The sequence below is a fragment of the Dysidea avara genome, chromosome 13 (assembly GCF_963678975.1).
Source record: "Dysidea avara chromosome 13, odDysAvar1.4, whole genome shotgun sequence".
Taxonomy (NCBI): Eukaryota; Metazoa; Porifera; class Demospongiae; order Dictyoceratida; family Dysideidae; genus Dysidea; species Dysidea avara.
Window position 1 is genome coordinate 1,746,661 of NC_089284.1, and position 14,288 is coordinate 1,760,948.

General features: G+C 39.2%; 1 protein-coding gene across 1 annotated transcript in view; it reads right to left on the reverse strand.

Moving 5' to 3' along the window:
* LOC136242400 (uncharacterized) overlaps positions 1-14,288 on the reverse strand; it is an 89,102-nt gene that overhangs the window by 26,162 nt on the left and 48,652 nt on the right. Inside the window, exons 12-13 of the mRNA XM_066033822.1 lie at positions 13,842-13,968; positions 5,020-5,210 (exon numbers count right to left, since the gene is read on the reverse strand). Coding sequence (XP_065889894.1) covers positions 5,020-5,210; positions 13,842-13,968 — 318 coding nt within the window. The remainder of the gene's footprint in view (positions 1-5,019; positions 5,211-13,841; positions 13,969-14,288) is intronic.

The window sequence follows — 14,288 nt, forward strand, 5'->3', positions numbered from 1 at the left end:
GCTCAAACAATTAGCCGAATATTTGGATTAATATTTGTTTGCATTGTTGCCAAATAATAAAATTAACAAATAATTATTCGCACGTGATCATTTATACGGTGACACACGATTAGCTGCCAGCAATTAACAAAGCGAAAGATGATGCTAATGAAAGTAACAAAAAGGAAAGACTATGGTGATAAAGCCAAAAGTAGTAGCATTAGGCAACCATAAAGCCATAAAGCCAACCATAAAGCCAAAAGTAGCCAAACCATAAAGCCATAAAGCCATATGCTTTATACAAAAGTAGCTAAACCATAAAGCCATAAAGCCAACCATAAAGCCAAAAGTAGTAGCATTGGTGAAGATGTATAGTCTTGTGTAGCCAAACCCTTTTCTTTATTTTGTGTGGGGGCGGGAAAGAAAAGGGTCTGGTGAACATAGTATAGCATCGTCGTTGGCCTATCCCAATATTGTAGGGATACTATTGAGCAGTTTCCGGATTGTTTGTGGGTGTGAATGATGCATTTTTGATAATCACTGTGTCATTTGCATTCTGTTGTCATCTATATAATAATTCTCTAACTCTTTTCCGGCACTGCACCTTCGTTCTTGGTCGGATTCCAATCGGATCGGTACCATTCAAATCTAAAATTTGAGGCGAATCTTTGGTCTGGGATTGGTGGCGATTCGTTAAGCTACGGGAAATATCCTTTAAACCACCATAGCTACCGGAGGAAGACACAAATCTGTCCAAAACTTTCTGGAGACCCTTATCATGTTACCAGCTTTCCCCATCCCAGCTTACACTAGATGTTTCTCTCCCCCTGTGGACGACAGAACGAGAAAGCGAAAATCAAGACCATAAAATTTTTAACAAAAACTCCTCCCTGGTTTTTCCCCCGATTAGCTTCAAACTAGCTACACCAACTACCCGTCCAAATCAATGTGTCATAAGGTGGTTTTCATGTCTATCATTACGTGCTAACTTTGGTTGTGAGATACTTATCACTGTCAATGGCCATTTTAAGTTTACGATATGCATATATGGCTTTCCGGTATACACGCGTTGCCAATGGAAATCAGATTACGTCATGGTTTAACTACCTAAAAGCTTACAATGAAATAGGATCAATCACTTTCATGATTTAACCAATCACATCAGCGAATTTGATCATGTGATCTGGTGTGTACGCTATCATCTGGCAAACACAGCCACCAGTATAAAAGAGTTTCGTAGTGGGTGTGGCAAGTCTACGAGCGATGATCATTCCTATCAGACTACTTGACAGAGACTACACAAGAAAGACTTGCCAAGAATACACACTGTGCACCCTGCTGCACTGTCCACTACAAGGATAGACGTCCTGAGGCCTACACCGCTGTGCACTAGATGAAGTATAGCTACTGCAACACAAAGATAAACAGGTCAGGGAAGCCAAAAACAGAGGATTACCAGCACACCACTACAAGGGAGAAGGAAACAGTCAAAAAAAGAGTTTTGTAGTGAGTGTGGCAAGTTAATGAGGGATGATCATTTCTATCAGACACACACACTCTGCTGCGCTGTCCACTACAAGGATAGATGTCCTGAAGCCTACACCGCTGTGCGCTAGACGAAGTATAGCTACTGCAATATGAAGACAAGCACATCAGGTACTATAGACAGACCTAAAACGGAGGATTACTGTTGTGGGTGTGGCAAGTTAACGAGTGATGATCACTTCAATCAGGCTGCCAACAGACTACACAAGGAAGACTCACCTAAAAGACACACTCTGCACCCTGGAGGATGACACCATTGTGAACGAGGAAGAACGGATTATTATGTTCAACTACTCTAATAGAACATGCACCTACCTTACCAGGCGACAAATCGTGGACAAGATGAAGTTGCTACTGCAGTCTTTAACGTGTAGGGAGGCACATTTGTACTCCTTGGTTAACTCTATAGGGACAGCTGTAACTTCCAGAAGCTGTATTAGTTTAACTACCCTAATAGAACATACATTGCAATGTCTACCCTATTACCACCTCTACTTGAGAGCAACTACTCTTCGTATGAAGGATTCACCTGGGCTATGCTGATACCTTAATTCTAAAAAAACAACTCTTCTCTATCCAAGTACACGTGCTGGTGTTGACCTTCTTGCTCAGTACAGCCGACTAACTTGAATACCCATACTCAATACTGTACTGCATACACACTTTGTAATGCAATAAGTAAGCAACACAACAATACCATGACTAGGATGACAACATAAATATATACCACTGTATGACAAACGCAAGTTGAATTAGACTAGCTCATTGTGGTGATGCACCAACTATTGGTAAACTGATCCTCATACCACACTCAGACACTTCATGTTACATCATCATCCAATTAAAGTAGAGTACATCCCAATGGTCAAAACTAATCTCTTTTTGTGTATGTGCATGGACACATCTTTATACGCCACCTTCATGAGAACTGTTTAGATCTCTGCATGTGTAGAGCCAGTAACTGGACACATGCATCTTGATAAACCATCTGCATGAGTACTGCACAGATGCACAGAAATTCCAGTGTACAAAGCCAACCTACATTATAAAAACTATGACATCACTTGTTGATGCAAGGTCAACAACATTATAGTTATAGTATATTCACGTTGAGCTGAATCTTGAAAAACAGCTAAAAATTAAAAGTGGATTTTTTCTCAACAGAGTTAACATTTCCGCCAACCAGATGATTATTGGTAACAGCAAAGGTGTCAACAACAGACATGTACGGTTTGGCTCCATTGCAAGTTCGGGAAAGGGCTGTAATGGACACTGTACTTATACAGCTTCCACATAGGAAATGTATTGTGAAAATTTTGATTGGCCGTAAATATTATGTCAAACATTTGAACAAAAAGATTTCAAAATATTTTTAGCGGATCAAGCAGTACTACAAATGAGCCAAATTTCAAGATCATGTGTAATTGCATCCATGAGTTATTAAATGTTTTTGAGGATTCAACTCAACGTGAACATACTATAGATGTGCTACACACCATTGAAGAATTTATGCGTGCACATCAGTAGCTATGCCAAATCATGTCTTTGTTAATATGTAATGATGTGATTACTCCTTGATCATTAGTAATGCTCAAATTAAGTGTATTCACACAATAGCACATAACAATTGTCTTAGTATAATGTGCATTTTGCGCTGGTACAACTAGTAGATATAAAAGCAGTAGCTATGGTAATAGAAATGACGCAAAGATCAGCAGATCACGCTTTATATCTATGGCAACAGGATGCAAATGATGCAACGATTAGCAAAATACGTCATTCACACCCACAAACAATCAGGAAGCTGCACAGTAGAATCCCCACAATCTCAGGATAGGCTAACGACGATGCTATACTATGTTCACCAGACCCTTTTCTTTCCCCACCCCCACACAAAAAAAAGAAAAGGGTCTGGCTACGCGAGACTAGAAGATGTACTACTTCCATGGTAAATCGCCGTAAGCATAAAACTTCGTACAGATTTGTGGCTCACTCCAGGTATTTCTACTCACTTTCTATCACAGTATTGCTGGGGTAATCCTTTCAGAAAGAGTACTATGGTATCTGTTTCTTCTCAGTAAATTATTCATATGAAGCCACAAACCTGTTTGTGGTTATTTGTAGGCTTCTTGGTAGTGGCCGCCTTAATCATTGAATTGCATTCATAGCAATGAAACCTAACACTGATTATTTCGCAAGAGCTGAGCGAATATTCGAATACAGTAAGCCACTATTCGTTTGAGCCCTAACTTCCAATGCAGATGGACTCTCTTTTGAATAACTTGTTGTAACTGTAATATCTGCAAGGTGACTTGTTTGTAGCTGAATTCTCCATGGAGTGATATGTTTGAACTACATGATGACTTGTTTCTAGCTGAACTCTCCACAGGGTGATTTGTTTGCAGCTAAACTCTCTATAAAGCACCTTATTCATAGCTGAACTCTCTCAGGGTGACTTGTTTATAGTTGAACTCTCTTTGGGTATAGCTGAATTCTCTACAGAGTGACTTTATTGTAGCTGAACTCTACTGGGTGACTTGTTTGTAGCTGAACTCTCTACAGAGTGACTTTATTGCAGCTGAACTCTCACCAGGTGACTTGTTCATAGCTGAACTCTGACTTAATTGTAGTTGAACTCTCTACCGGGTCACCTGAACTCTCTACAGAGTGACTTCATTGTAGCTGAACTCTCTCAGTGTGACTTGTTCATAGTTGTCTTCAGGATGACTTGAATTCTCCACAGGTTTGTAGTTGAACTTTCTACAGAGTGACTGAATACTCTACAGCCTGACTTTTTTTGTAGCCAAACTCTCTACTGGGTGACTTATTTGTAGCTGAACTTGCTAAAGTATGACATTTTGTAGCTGAAATCTCTTCAGGGTGACTAGTTTAATGCTGAATTCTCCACAGGGTGGTCAGTTTGTTGCTGAACTTTCTACAGAGTGACTTGTTGGTAGCTGAATGCTCTACAGCCTGACATTTTTTGTAGCCAAACTCTCTACCGGGTGATGGTTTGTAGCTGAACTCGCTAAAGTATGACTTTTTGTAGCAGAAATCTTTTCAGGGGTGACTAGTTTAGTGCTGAATTCTCCACGGGGTGATCAACTTGATTAACACATATACAAGCATACATACATAATTAGGCCCTGGGAAAAATTGGAGAAAAAAGTTTGAGGGCTTGTATATCCCAAACACATAAAGTACTTTTGCTAAAATTTTGGATGTGAAGTGCTAAATGTATAGCAGGTAGCTATAATGCAAAAATCATGTGTTTTGAGAAGGGGACCACAGAGTAGGAAAATACATTTTCTTTCATCCTGTCAATTCACTCATGGTGTGGCATACCAAATTTCTTGGCCACATGAAACACCACCATGCATCGTGATATCGAAGAACTGCAACACAAACATTGGTGAAAATAAAATTTTAATACACACTCCCTGTACATGTAATTCATATAATACATTCAGAATAGACTACTGCATAACTTCTCACTTCAAATGAAGTTATAAAATCATGAGCATTAGCTTGTTTGGCAGCTTCAATGATCTCATCACTAGTGGCATCTTCCTTGCCAAAGCTGATATTATCTGATATGGAACAGGCAAACAAGACTGGCTCCTGATTGACTACACCAATATGTTGTCTGAACCAAACTGGGTCTAGTTCTGCCAAATTATGACCACCTAGGAGAAAATATGATAAATTCTTAAGAAATAAATGAAGCTTATACGTAAGTTGTATTAATATCATATCACATATATAGACAATGGCATTTAGATAACTAGATAAACAAGTGGAAGGACAAATAGAGATTTTTCATTTGAGTAGGGATCTGTAATAAAAATTTGTACTGGGACAAAAATCGATTAGGCTGGACCAATTTTAGTAACTAAACTTGGTCCATTCAACCAATATTGGTCCTGGCTAGATATCACCAGAATATAATTGGTAAGTTATCTGTGCTTGTAACAAGGCATAGCTTGGGCTCCTTTCACCTTCTAGACACTTTATCACCTAGGCCTCACAGTAAGGCATAGTAACCATCTAGGCAATCAACTGCAAAACACAGGTAAAAACAATTTTTCTGAGTAGCTACTGCATGAGATTGGGATACCTTAACAGACATGTGGCGGTTTTATAGAACAGTCATGTCACGTATATAGTTATATGCTTCACTCGAAATTTAAAAAAATAATTTATTCAATGTGAAAGAATGATTATAGTTCATAGCTGATTATCTAGAATGTAAAAAAATCTGCAGTACATGTAAATGTATTATCCTCATAGAATTACCTTAAAATAAGTAATATTACTCCTTGCCTTTACCCTCCGGGTAGATTCTGGAGGATGTAGGTGCATAGGAGGTTCCAGCCACAGGGGCCTATGGAATCAGGTGAGTAAGCGCATGCTGCTTATTAACCAGGAAAGGTAATGTCTAGGTGCAAAACAGGCTATTTTGGGGATCTGTATCTTGTTTATGCTGTACTACGAACGGACAATATACCGACTGTAGAGCCTTCCTACTACCCTGTAGGAGAGGACAAGACAATATACCCTGGTCACTGCAGAAACACCCTACTACTATAGTATACCAAGTAGAGGTTCCACATAAATCACATTTAGTTACCTTCATGTCTTCCCACTACTATGTACAGGAGGATAGAGGACAATGTACCAAAGAAACATCCTACTATACCAAATAGGGGTCCATACCAACCAATTTTTGTCACTTTGTGCCTTCCTACTAACACATAAGAGAGGTATAAATAATACAATAAGGAAGAGGGCATTTTTGTTTTTTGTATTTGCCATTATTATACCACTGTGGCTATAGCTAAAAGGATGGAGGGAGGGGTTAGTATATCATATGGTATATACAAAGAGTGGGGCATACAGGAAACAGAAACAAGTTGATTTTGTGCTACACTTCTAAAAACCAGGCGCCCAGTAAATACTATCCCTTGAATTAATCAACACTTAATTCAGTAAATTAAATTAACACACATGTTATTAATTATTGTAGCTTTGGTTCTTGCTTCATTTTATAAATATACGCAGTAAAAGAAATTTGCAATTCCCCAATTATTGTTTTGTAATTTGTCAATTACATTGATATGCGTTGTTAAGGAAGCATAACTCGAGTAAATATGCAGGTTTGAAGCTGCCCATGGATTTTTCTCCTTTCTCCACCTTTTCAAACACACTTTATGTAACAACTTTAAACAGGCAGGTGTCCTACAGACCTTCAGTACTTGTGCTGTAAAGCCTTATTATACAACTAAGTACTAATGAAATGCGGTTAAAATTATGTCATAAATAATAATGAATGAATAAATAAATAATGTTTGAGAAAACTACAAGGACTAAGGCTTCGCACTCACTGGGAATAGAATCCATGTTGTATGAAGAGACAATCATATCATATAATGGATGGGTGTTTTCGTGGAGGTCATAGAAACGTACAACGATTCTATTTAACGCCAATCAAAACAATTGGTACGTGACGCCAACTAGAAAAGCAAACTACTGTTCATTTGTGTTTGAAAGTGGGCAACAGTGACTATTTCGATTGGAAGACGAGTGGCTGCTATGCCTGCTTAATAAACAACATGATTCGAAGTTGCTACTAATCACTAGAGGTTAGGTTAAACACTTTGATAGTCTTGTTTCTTTAGTCTCGTGTAAGTAGGCTAACTTCACTCGTGTATGGGATGGGAGAAAGCCTCACCTGGCAGGCCATTGTGCGAAGAAGGTGCAGTTTCCAGCTGGTAAGTTTGTGTGATGATGCGTGGCTCTCCATCTGAAGCCTTTTAGTGCCAGGAGTACCCAGACTGATCACTGATGTGGGCCCTGAGAAAAATACATAAATATTCACTGCCAAATTGCATCCCACGTACTGAACGCTGATGGAGAGAACAAACACAACATACACAAAATGTGCCCTTAGGCTGATAATTGTTGTGTGCATGGTTGTGCTTGCTATTAACTGCTAATAATATATATACAGTAGCTACAATCTGCCGCCATCAGCAATGCTCCACATACTTGTGTACACTGACATATCCATGAAATTCTGGTATTGCATTTCAGCCACATTAAATTTTTTTTTGGTCTTGCAGCATATCCACGGCATCATGTGATCATTTTAGTACAAATGACCCAGCTCATGTTAAATAGTAGGTGACAGACAGTTGAAATACTGTGCTTTTATTCCAATCTTACTGTGGTCTGCTCTTGGCAACTCCAGCCATGTCTTAATCCAGTGCTCTAATCCATCCTCATTTAAACATATCATGTAACACAAATTGTGTACAATTGCATAAAATTAATGTAATAACTATTTGTTGGATGTTTAAGCTTTACTGCTTGTAGGCATCAGATTCAATACCATGATTCTCACAATTTAAAGTGCAATCTCATATCCTCACATCTCCATGGTCGGATAATCACTGATTGTAATTGCATACTAATACATCCCTTATATATACTGTATGTGCCAGTCAATTACCCTAGAATTGTATTACTGTGCATCTTTTCTACCTGCACATACTGTGTTGGCCATGCACTGTTTGTACATGCCCCATCAGTGGTTGTCCCGTTGGTGATTGTACTTGGTTGTATTTGCCCCGGGCCTAGATAAATTAAATTTTTTTTAAACAAAAAAAAACTTTAAACCACAAATTACGCACAGAAGCATCTTCTTAACTATTTTATAGTTTGTCCATCATGTTTTCAAATTCTCTACATCAAGCCTCATGGCTGCTCTTAATTTTAGTTCGTGTACAAATGGGATATCCCTCCTTTCAACTTGAGAAGATCCACCATTCTGGTAACTTACAAAGCCTGTTACTCTGTTTTTGAGTCGTTATATTCCTGTTACAGCACGTTTTAAGTCACTAAGTCTAAGTCCTTGAAATTAGGTTAGGTAATCCTAAGGCTGCAGCACATGTTGCTGTAGACCTTCAGTGCTGGTCACTGTAAAGCATTAATACAATAAATACTTTAGGATTAAGGAAGAAAATCCATCCCTCCTGGAGGAGACTGAGTGTGACCCCGACTAGACATTGGGTGACCTGCAGTTCGATTCCTGGGGCTGGAGGGATTTTTTTCCTTACTTTGGCCCCTTTTCTGTTACACCTTTTCAGCTATAAGTCACTAAGTCTAAGTCCTTGAAATTAGGTTAGGTAATCCTAAGGCTGCAGCACATGTTGCTGTAGACCTTCAGTGCTGGTCACTGTAAAGCATTAATACAATACAATACGTAGGCTACCGTAAGCTTATTAAATTTCGAGGGTAAAATTTTTGTGGTTTGCCAAAAAGACAAGTTTGCAAGTGTATTAAATTTCATGGGTATAAATAAGTGTCGTGGTCTAATTTCGACGAGCCAGTTTATTTCTTGAGGAGCCGCTGGGAGCAAAATTCATACCCTTTAAGATTGCGTGTGTTTAAGGTTTACAGCTTAACAGCTTTGGGCACTGGCATACTTATCTGGGACTAAGCAAACCATTTTGTGGGGTTGACTCGATCACCTTAAAAGAATCTTGCCTGCTGGAATCAGAGGAAACGGGTCTTAGATACTTGAACAAGGCCATCAGTATCTATTCAGGTGGTGAACAGGTACACGTGTTGTCGTCACGTTGTACATAGCGCATTACATGGAATTATGCGTGTTCATAGTACAAAGAAAGTGTATTGGTGGCAACAGTTAGCTAACAGGTTAGCTTGAGCTGAGACGTGAGTTTCTAAATGGATTAATTTTCATGGATCAGCTTATGTGGATTAATTTTCAAATAACGAAATCCATGAAAATTTATACACCACGAAAATTTCTATGCTTACGGTAGCCCCTACTGAACTGTTTCACCTGACTCCAGTTACCGGCTACACACCTTCAAGTAAACACAACAAAACAGAAAGTTAAGCTTTACAGTATATAATAGCCTTTATCTATCCATTGAATGAAGGTTTATTTTCTGTAGCTCAAAGCTTGCTTGCTCCTGTGGGTGTTGGACATTCATACTGAAACGCAGACACATGTTTTTTGCTAAACCAATATTACATCAAGAAAACAGGTGTGTGCCTACAGCTGGCTGAAAGTTGGCTGTTGATGCACACCTGGTTTAAAATACAATCAGAGTTCACTGATTGTGTATGCGGGATAAACCCAACTGTTAACTCTATTGAAATTTTGGATTTTCAGTAATATACCAGCCAACCTCGTAAAACATATTTACTACTCACAGCTTTCAGCGATGTGCTTCGTGTAATACCTATTATCACATGTATACACAACTTTAACCATGGTTATGTGTTATTTATATGTAAACGGTTATATACCACTTTAGAATGGGTGTTCAGCGGCACCGCTTGGGGTTTAACTCATATATATTCAACAGGTAATATTTTGGGAACGCAGTTTGATCATGGCTTTGATGCCCAACCAGTTTAACAATATGAAATGTTTTGGTTAACTTTATTGAGCGACATGGAGCATTTTATTGTGGGTTTGGTTTACACATTAGGCAAGGTTCAGTGTAGTCGCTAAGTTTAGATTATTTGAAAGTAACTAAACTATATTCTAAGATGAACGATATGTAAAACTATTGCTTGTGCAATGCATGGATGCACAGTTCTACCTACTTGCACGGGGGGGAGAATGTCAACCATTGGGCAGACCATGAAACAAGAAGAATATGACAATAGGTGAGTAGATTATAGTAGTCTTAAGTACTCAATGTATTAATATATCATTTATTTACTGTCACAATGGTGAAGGTTTAATGAATCCATAGATCCTTTACACCCTTGAAACACAATCTCACAATCAAAAGTTCCTGGTGTGTGTTGGAACATAACGGCGTAGGAATAACGTTCTCAGATCTGACAGCTAGTTACCACATGCTATTAAAACCACAATCGATCATCAGATGCTAGTGTATAAAGCAAATGGGATGAGCACTCTGTAGTTCTTTAGGTGAGTATTCCCAGAGTGATACAATATCACTTATACCATGACTGCGTCAGGATTTTGCTGCACCTTACCCCTCAGCTGTATATATCAGCAAAATCTCTTGCAGCCTTGGTACCAATACACACGATAGTGTCTCGTGCGGCCAAAGAAGCCGGAACGCCACACCATAAGTATATTGACAGGAAGAAAGAAAACGTGATTTTCACACCTGTGTAGCTCTGTGATCCCTTATCCGATTGGAACCAAATTTGCTACAGAAGTGCCGGCCAGGTAGGGGAGTCTACATATCAAATTTGAAGAAAATTACTCCAGACAGTTCCAAGATATGAGCGACCAAAATTTCATTTTAATTTCTTCATTTTTCTTCTTCATTTTACACATTTTGCAAAATCCACGAATGTGGGCTGAAATTTGGCACACTTAAAGGGCTCATTATGGTGGATCTTAGTACCAACTTTGGTAGGAATCCAATTAACATTCATGGAGATATGACTGATTATTCGTGTAAAATAAGGTTGAAGGTCTGTCATGTTCACAGGGTAAACCCCTTGAAGGAATGAGCTGAAAATTGCTATGTAGACGGAGTAACCATCATAGGAGTGCCTTTTTGTGGTTTGAAAAGAATCAAGATAAAGAGACCATGGAGATATGACACAAAACCCAACCAGTGTCACAAATATGCATAAAAAAACTATTAGTTTTCACGCCTACCAGGCAAACCGCTTAGAGCAATGAGCTGAAAATCGGTATGTAGCTGGAATAATCTTCATAGAAAGTCCTTGCAGTAGTACAGAAGAATCGGATTACAAACCACTTTTGAAAGCGAACTACGTGTAGCAAAAGCGAGATTGAGATACTCTAATAGAATAGTCACCCTAATAGAGCATTCAACTGTCAAGATACTCTAATAAAACAGTCACCATGCAGCTACAGATAAATCGCTCTAGCGATTCAGACCATTACAAGTCACCCTGTAGGGAGATCAGCTTGAAACCAATTCACCCTGTAGAGAGTTCAGCCACAAACAAATCAGAGTTCAGCTACAAGCAATTAAGTCACCCTATGGAGAGCTCAGCTAAAAACAAGTCACCTTGCAGAGAGTTCAGCTAGAAAAAACTCACCCTGTAGAAAGATCAGCTACAAACAAGTCACCCTGTAAAGAGTTCAGCCACAAACAAATCACCCTAGTGTTATCAGATAAAAACAATTCACCCTGTAGAAAGGTCAGCTAGAAACAAGTCACCCTGTAGAGAGTTCAGCTACAAACAAATTACCCTGCAGAATATTCAGCTACAAACAAATCACCCTGTAGATAGATCAGCTAGAAACAAGTTGCCTTGTAGAGAGATCAGCTAGAAACAGGTCACTCTGTAGAGAGATTGGGGTATACAAACACAAAACGAAGTAATATCTAATCCAAAACAGCCAAGCTGTAAAAAAAGAGTGTGGCCCCAAAAAGGCTATGATGAAAAAAGATGTGAAATCCAAGGTGGAGGCCAAGAAATGGCTGTGATGGTAGGTTAATGGCAAAAATTTTAATAATGACAATTCAGGTGAATTTGGTGCCGAATCCTAGTGAAACTTGGAGGAGGCAACACAAATTCACCTGAATTGTCGTTATTAAAATTTTTGACATTAACCTACCATCACAGCCATTTTTTTGGTCGCCACCTTGGATTTCACATCTTTTTTCATCATAGCCTTTTTGGAGCCGCACTCTTTTTTACAGCTTGGCTGTTTTGGATTAAATAACTATTATATATACACTTATGTACAATATACCAACACAATATGGATATTCTGTGCAAACCACTGCTTACAATTACCATTAGTAACGTTGTTTACTCAGTAAATAAAAGTTAATAGAATATTATAAGACTAGGGATAGTGGGGGGACAATGGGTCACATGCACCATACATCCTTTAATAGTATTAGCAGCATGCATGCGCATACCACAAGTTGCGCTGGTGAAATTGTTAGAGACAGGTATAGTATCCTTCACCATCAGGGAGCATGCCAAAAACATCTCGCCATTCCAGCTATTCCAGACGTGATTCAAGCCAGTGTCACTCAGCTAACGTGGTTGACTACGCCTACACCTGGCCTCCAGACACCTTGTGATGACTAGCATCAAGGCTATAATGGCTCAACAGCTGCACAACACCATCCATGCTACACCTGTCTTGCAACAACAGAGCGATCCAGCAATGCCACAGCAGGAGCACACTCCAACCTCTCAGCCACTACCAGCTACTCAGCAACTGCCACTATTTCCGCTGCCATCATCATTGCTGCTGCAACTAACTGTTACAGGTGATTTCATCCGTGTCACTGCCAGTAACATCATCGCTGCCATTGAACGTCTTGTCTGTGCTGACACAACTGATTGTATTGTTACAGCAGGAATCATCGCTGCCAACAACTGCCAATTTGACAGACCTTGCACAGTTATTCAATCAATTCCTGCACCAGGCCACTGGCCAATCAACACTTCAGGCCCTGTCTCCTGCTTCAATTAATGGCAATCAGCAGACTCAGCTCACCACTGCTCTGCCACCTGCCCACAACCTGCAGTTGCCCCAGCAGACGGTATCAGTACAGCCTACAGTTCAGCAGTCCACTACAGCACTACTACAACAGTCTACTACAGCACTACTACAACAGTCTACTACAGCACTTCCACCTATCTACAACCAACAGTTGCCCCAGCAGACAGCACCAATACAGCCCCACCCTATACCAGCACAATTATTACTATATCAGCAAGTCCAGTCATTGAACCAAGTCCAGCTGCCAATCCAGCCACCTCTTCAACAACCGATGCCTCAGTATGTCATTCAATAGCCCCCCGGGCCAGTACCAATTCAGCTGCAACATCAGATATTTAAGGATGAGTATGTTGACTTTGCTGTGCTACTTGATAAAACATCATTTGTTGATGCTACATATACTCATATTCACAGCACACAACACAACATGCCATACATAAGTCTGCACCCAACACCTCATTTTCCATGTACAAACATTAGAGTGACCTATAATACACCTGTGACAAATAATTACAGAATTTTAAAATCTTTTCAACCTGACCAACTGACTTTAGCTTAGAATATGGTAAACACTAGAAGCTTGATTTTGTCGCTGTTTGGTGTCTGTGCCTTTTTGCCTACCTCTGTAGCAACAATACATGCATCATGGCCTCTATTTTGTGTCCAATTTCTTTCTACACTACCACATAGGCGTTGATTCATGGGCAGTGCAGTAATGGCTTGTATGTTATTACATTATAAATCACAGTAGGCTAAACGATACAAGTTCAACACACAGTAATCAATTACTTACTAAGGAAAACATTCCCAGACTGAAGGTTATAGAAGTGTTCAATCAAATTTACTATGGTAGACTTGCCTCCTCCAGATGGGCCAACAAGGGCAACCACATCTCCAGGATGCACTACGAATGATACATCCTAAAGGATGAGAAACGTATAATTAACATACATACACAGGAATGAAACATACATACATGTACATACACACACACACACACACAATAGCAAATAATAGATTTGATTGATTTAACTCAGGAATTTGACCAAGCTCATTATTCCATTTCACAGTACACAGACAGTTGCATACCGAGACACACATACGAGTATAAAACAAATACAAAAACAATGCAATGTATATACAACAATATATGTATAAACAAAAGCACAACATAACTACACAAGGCACAACATAATTACACACATACAATAAATAATCATATACATTATTATGGAAGGAG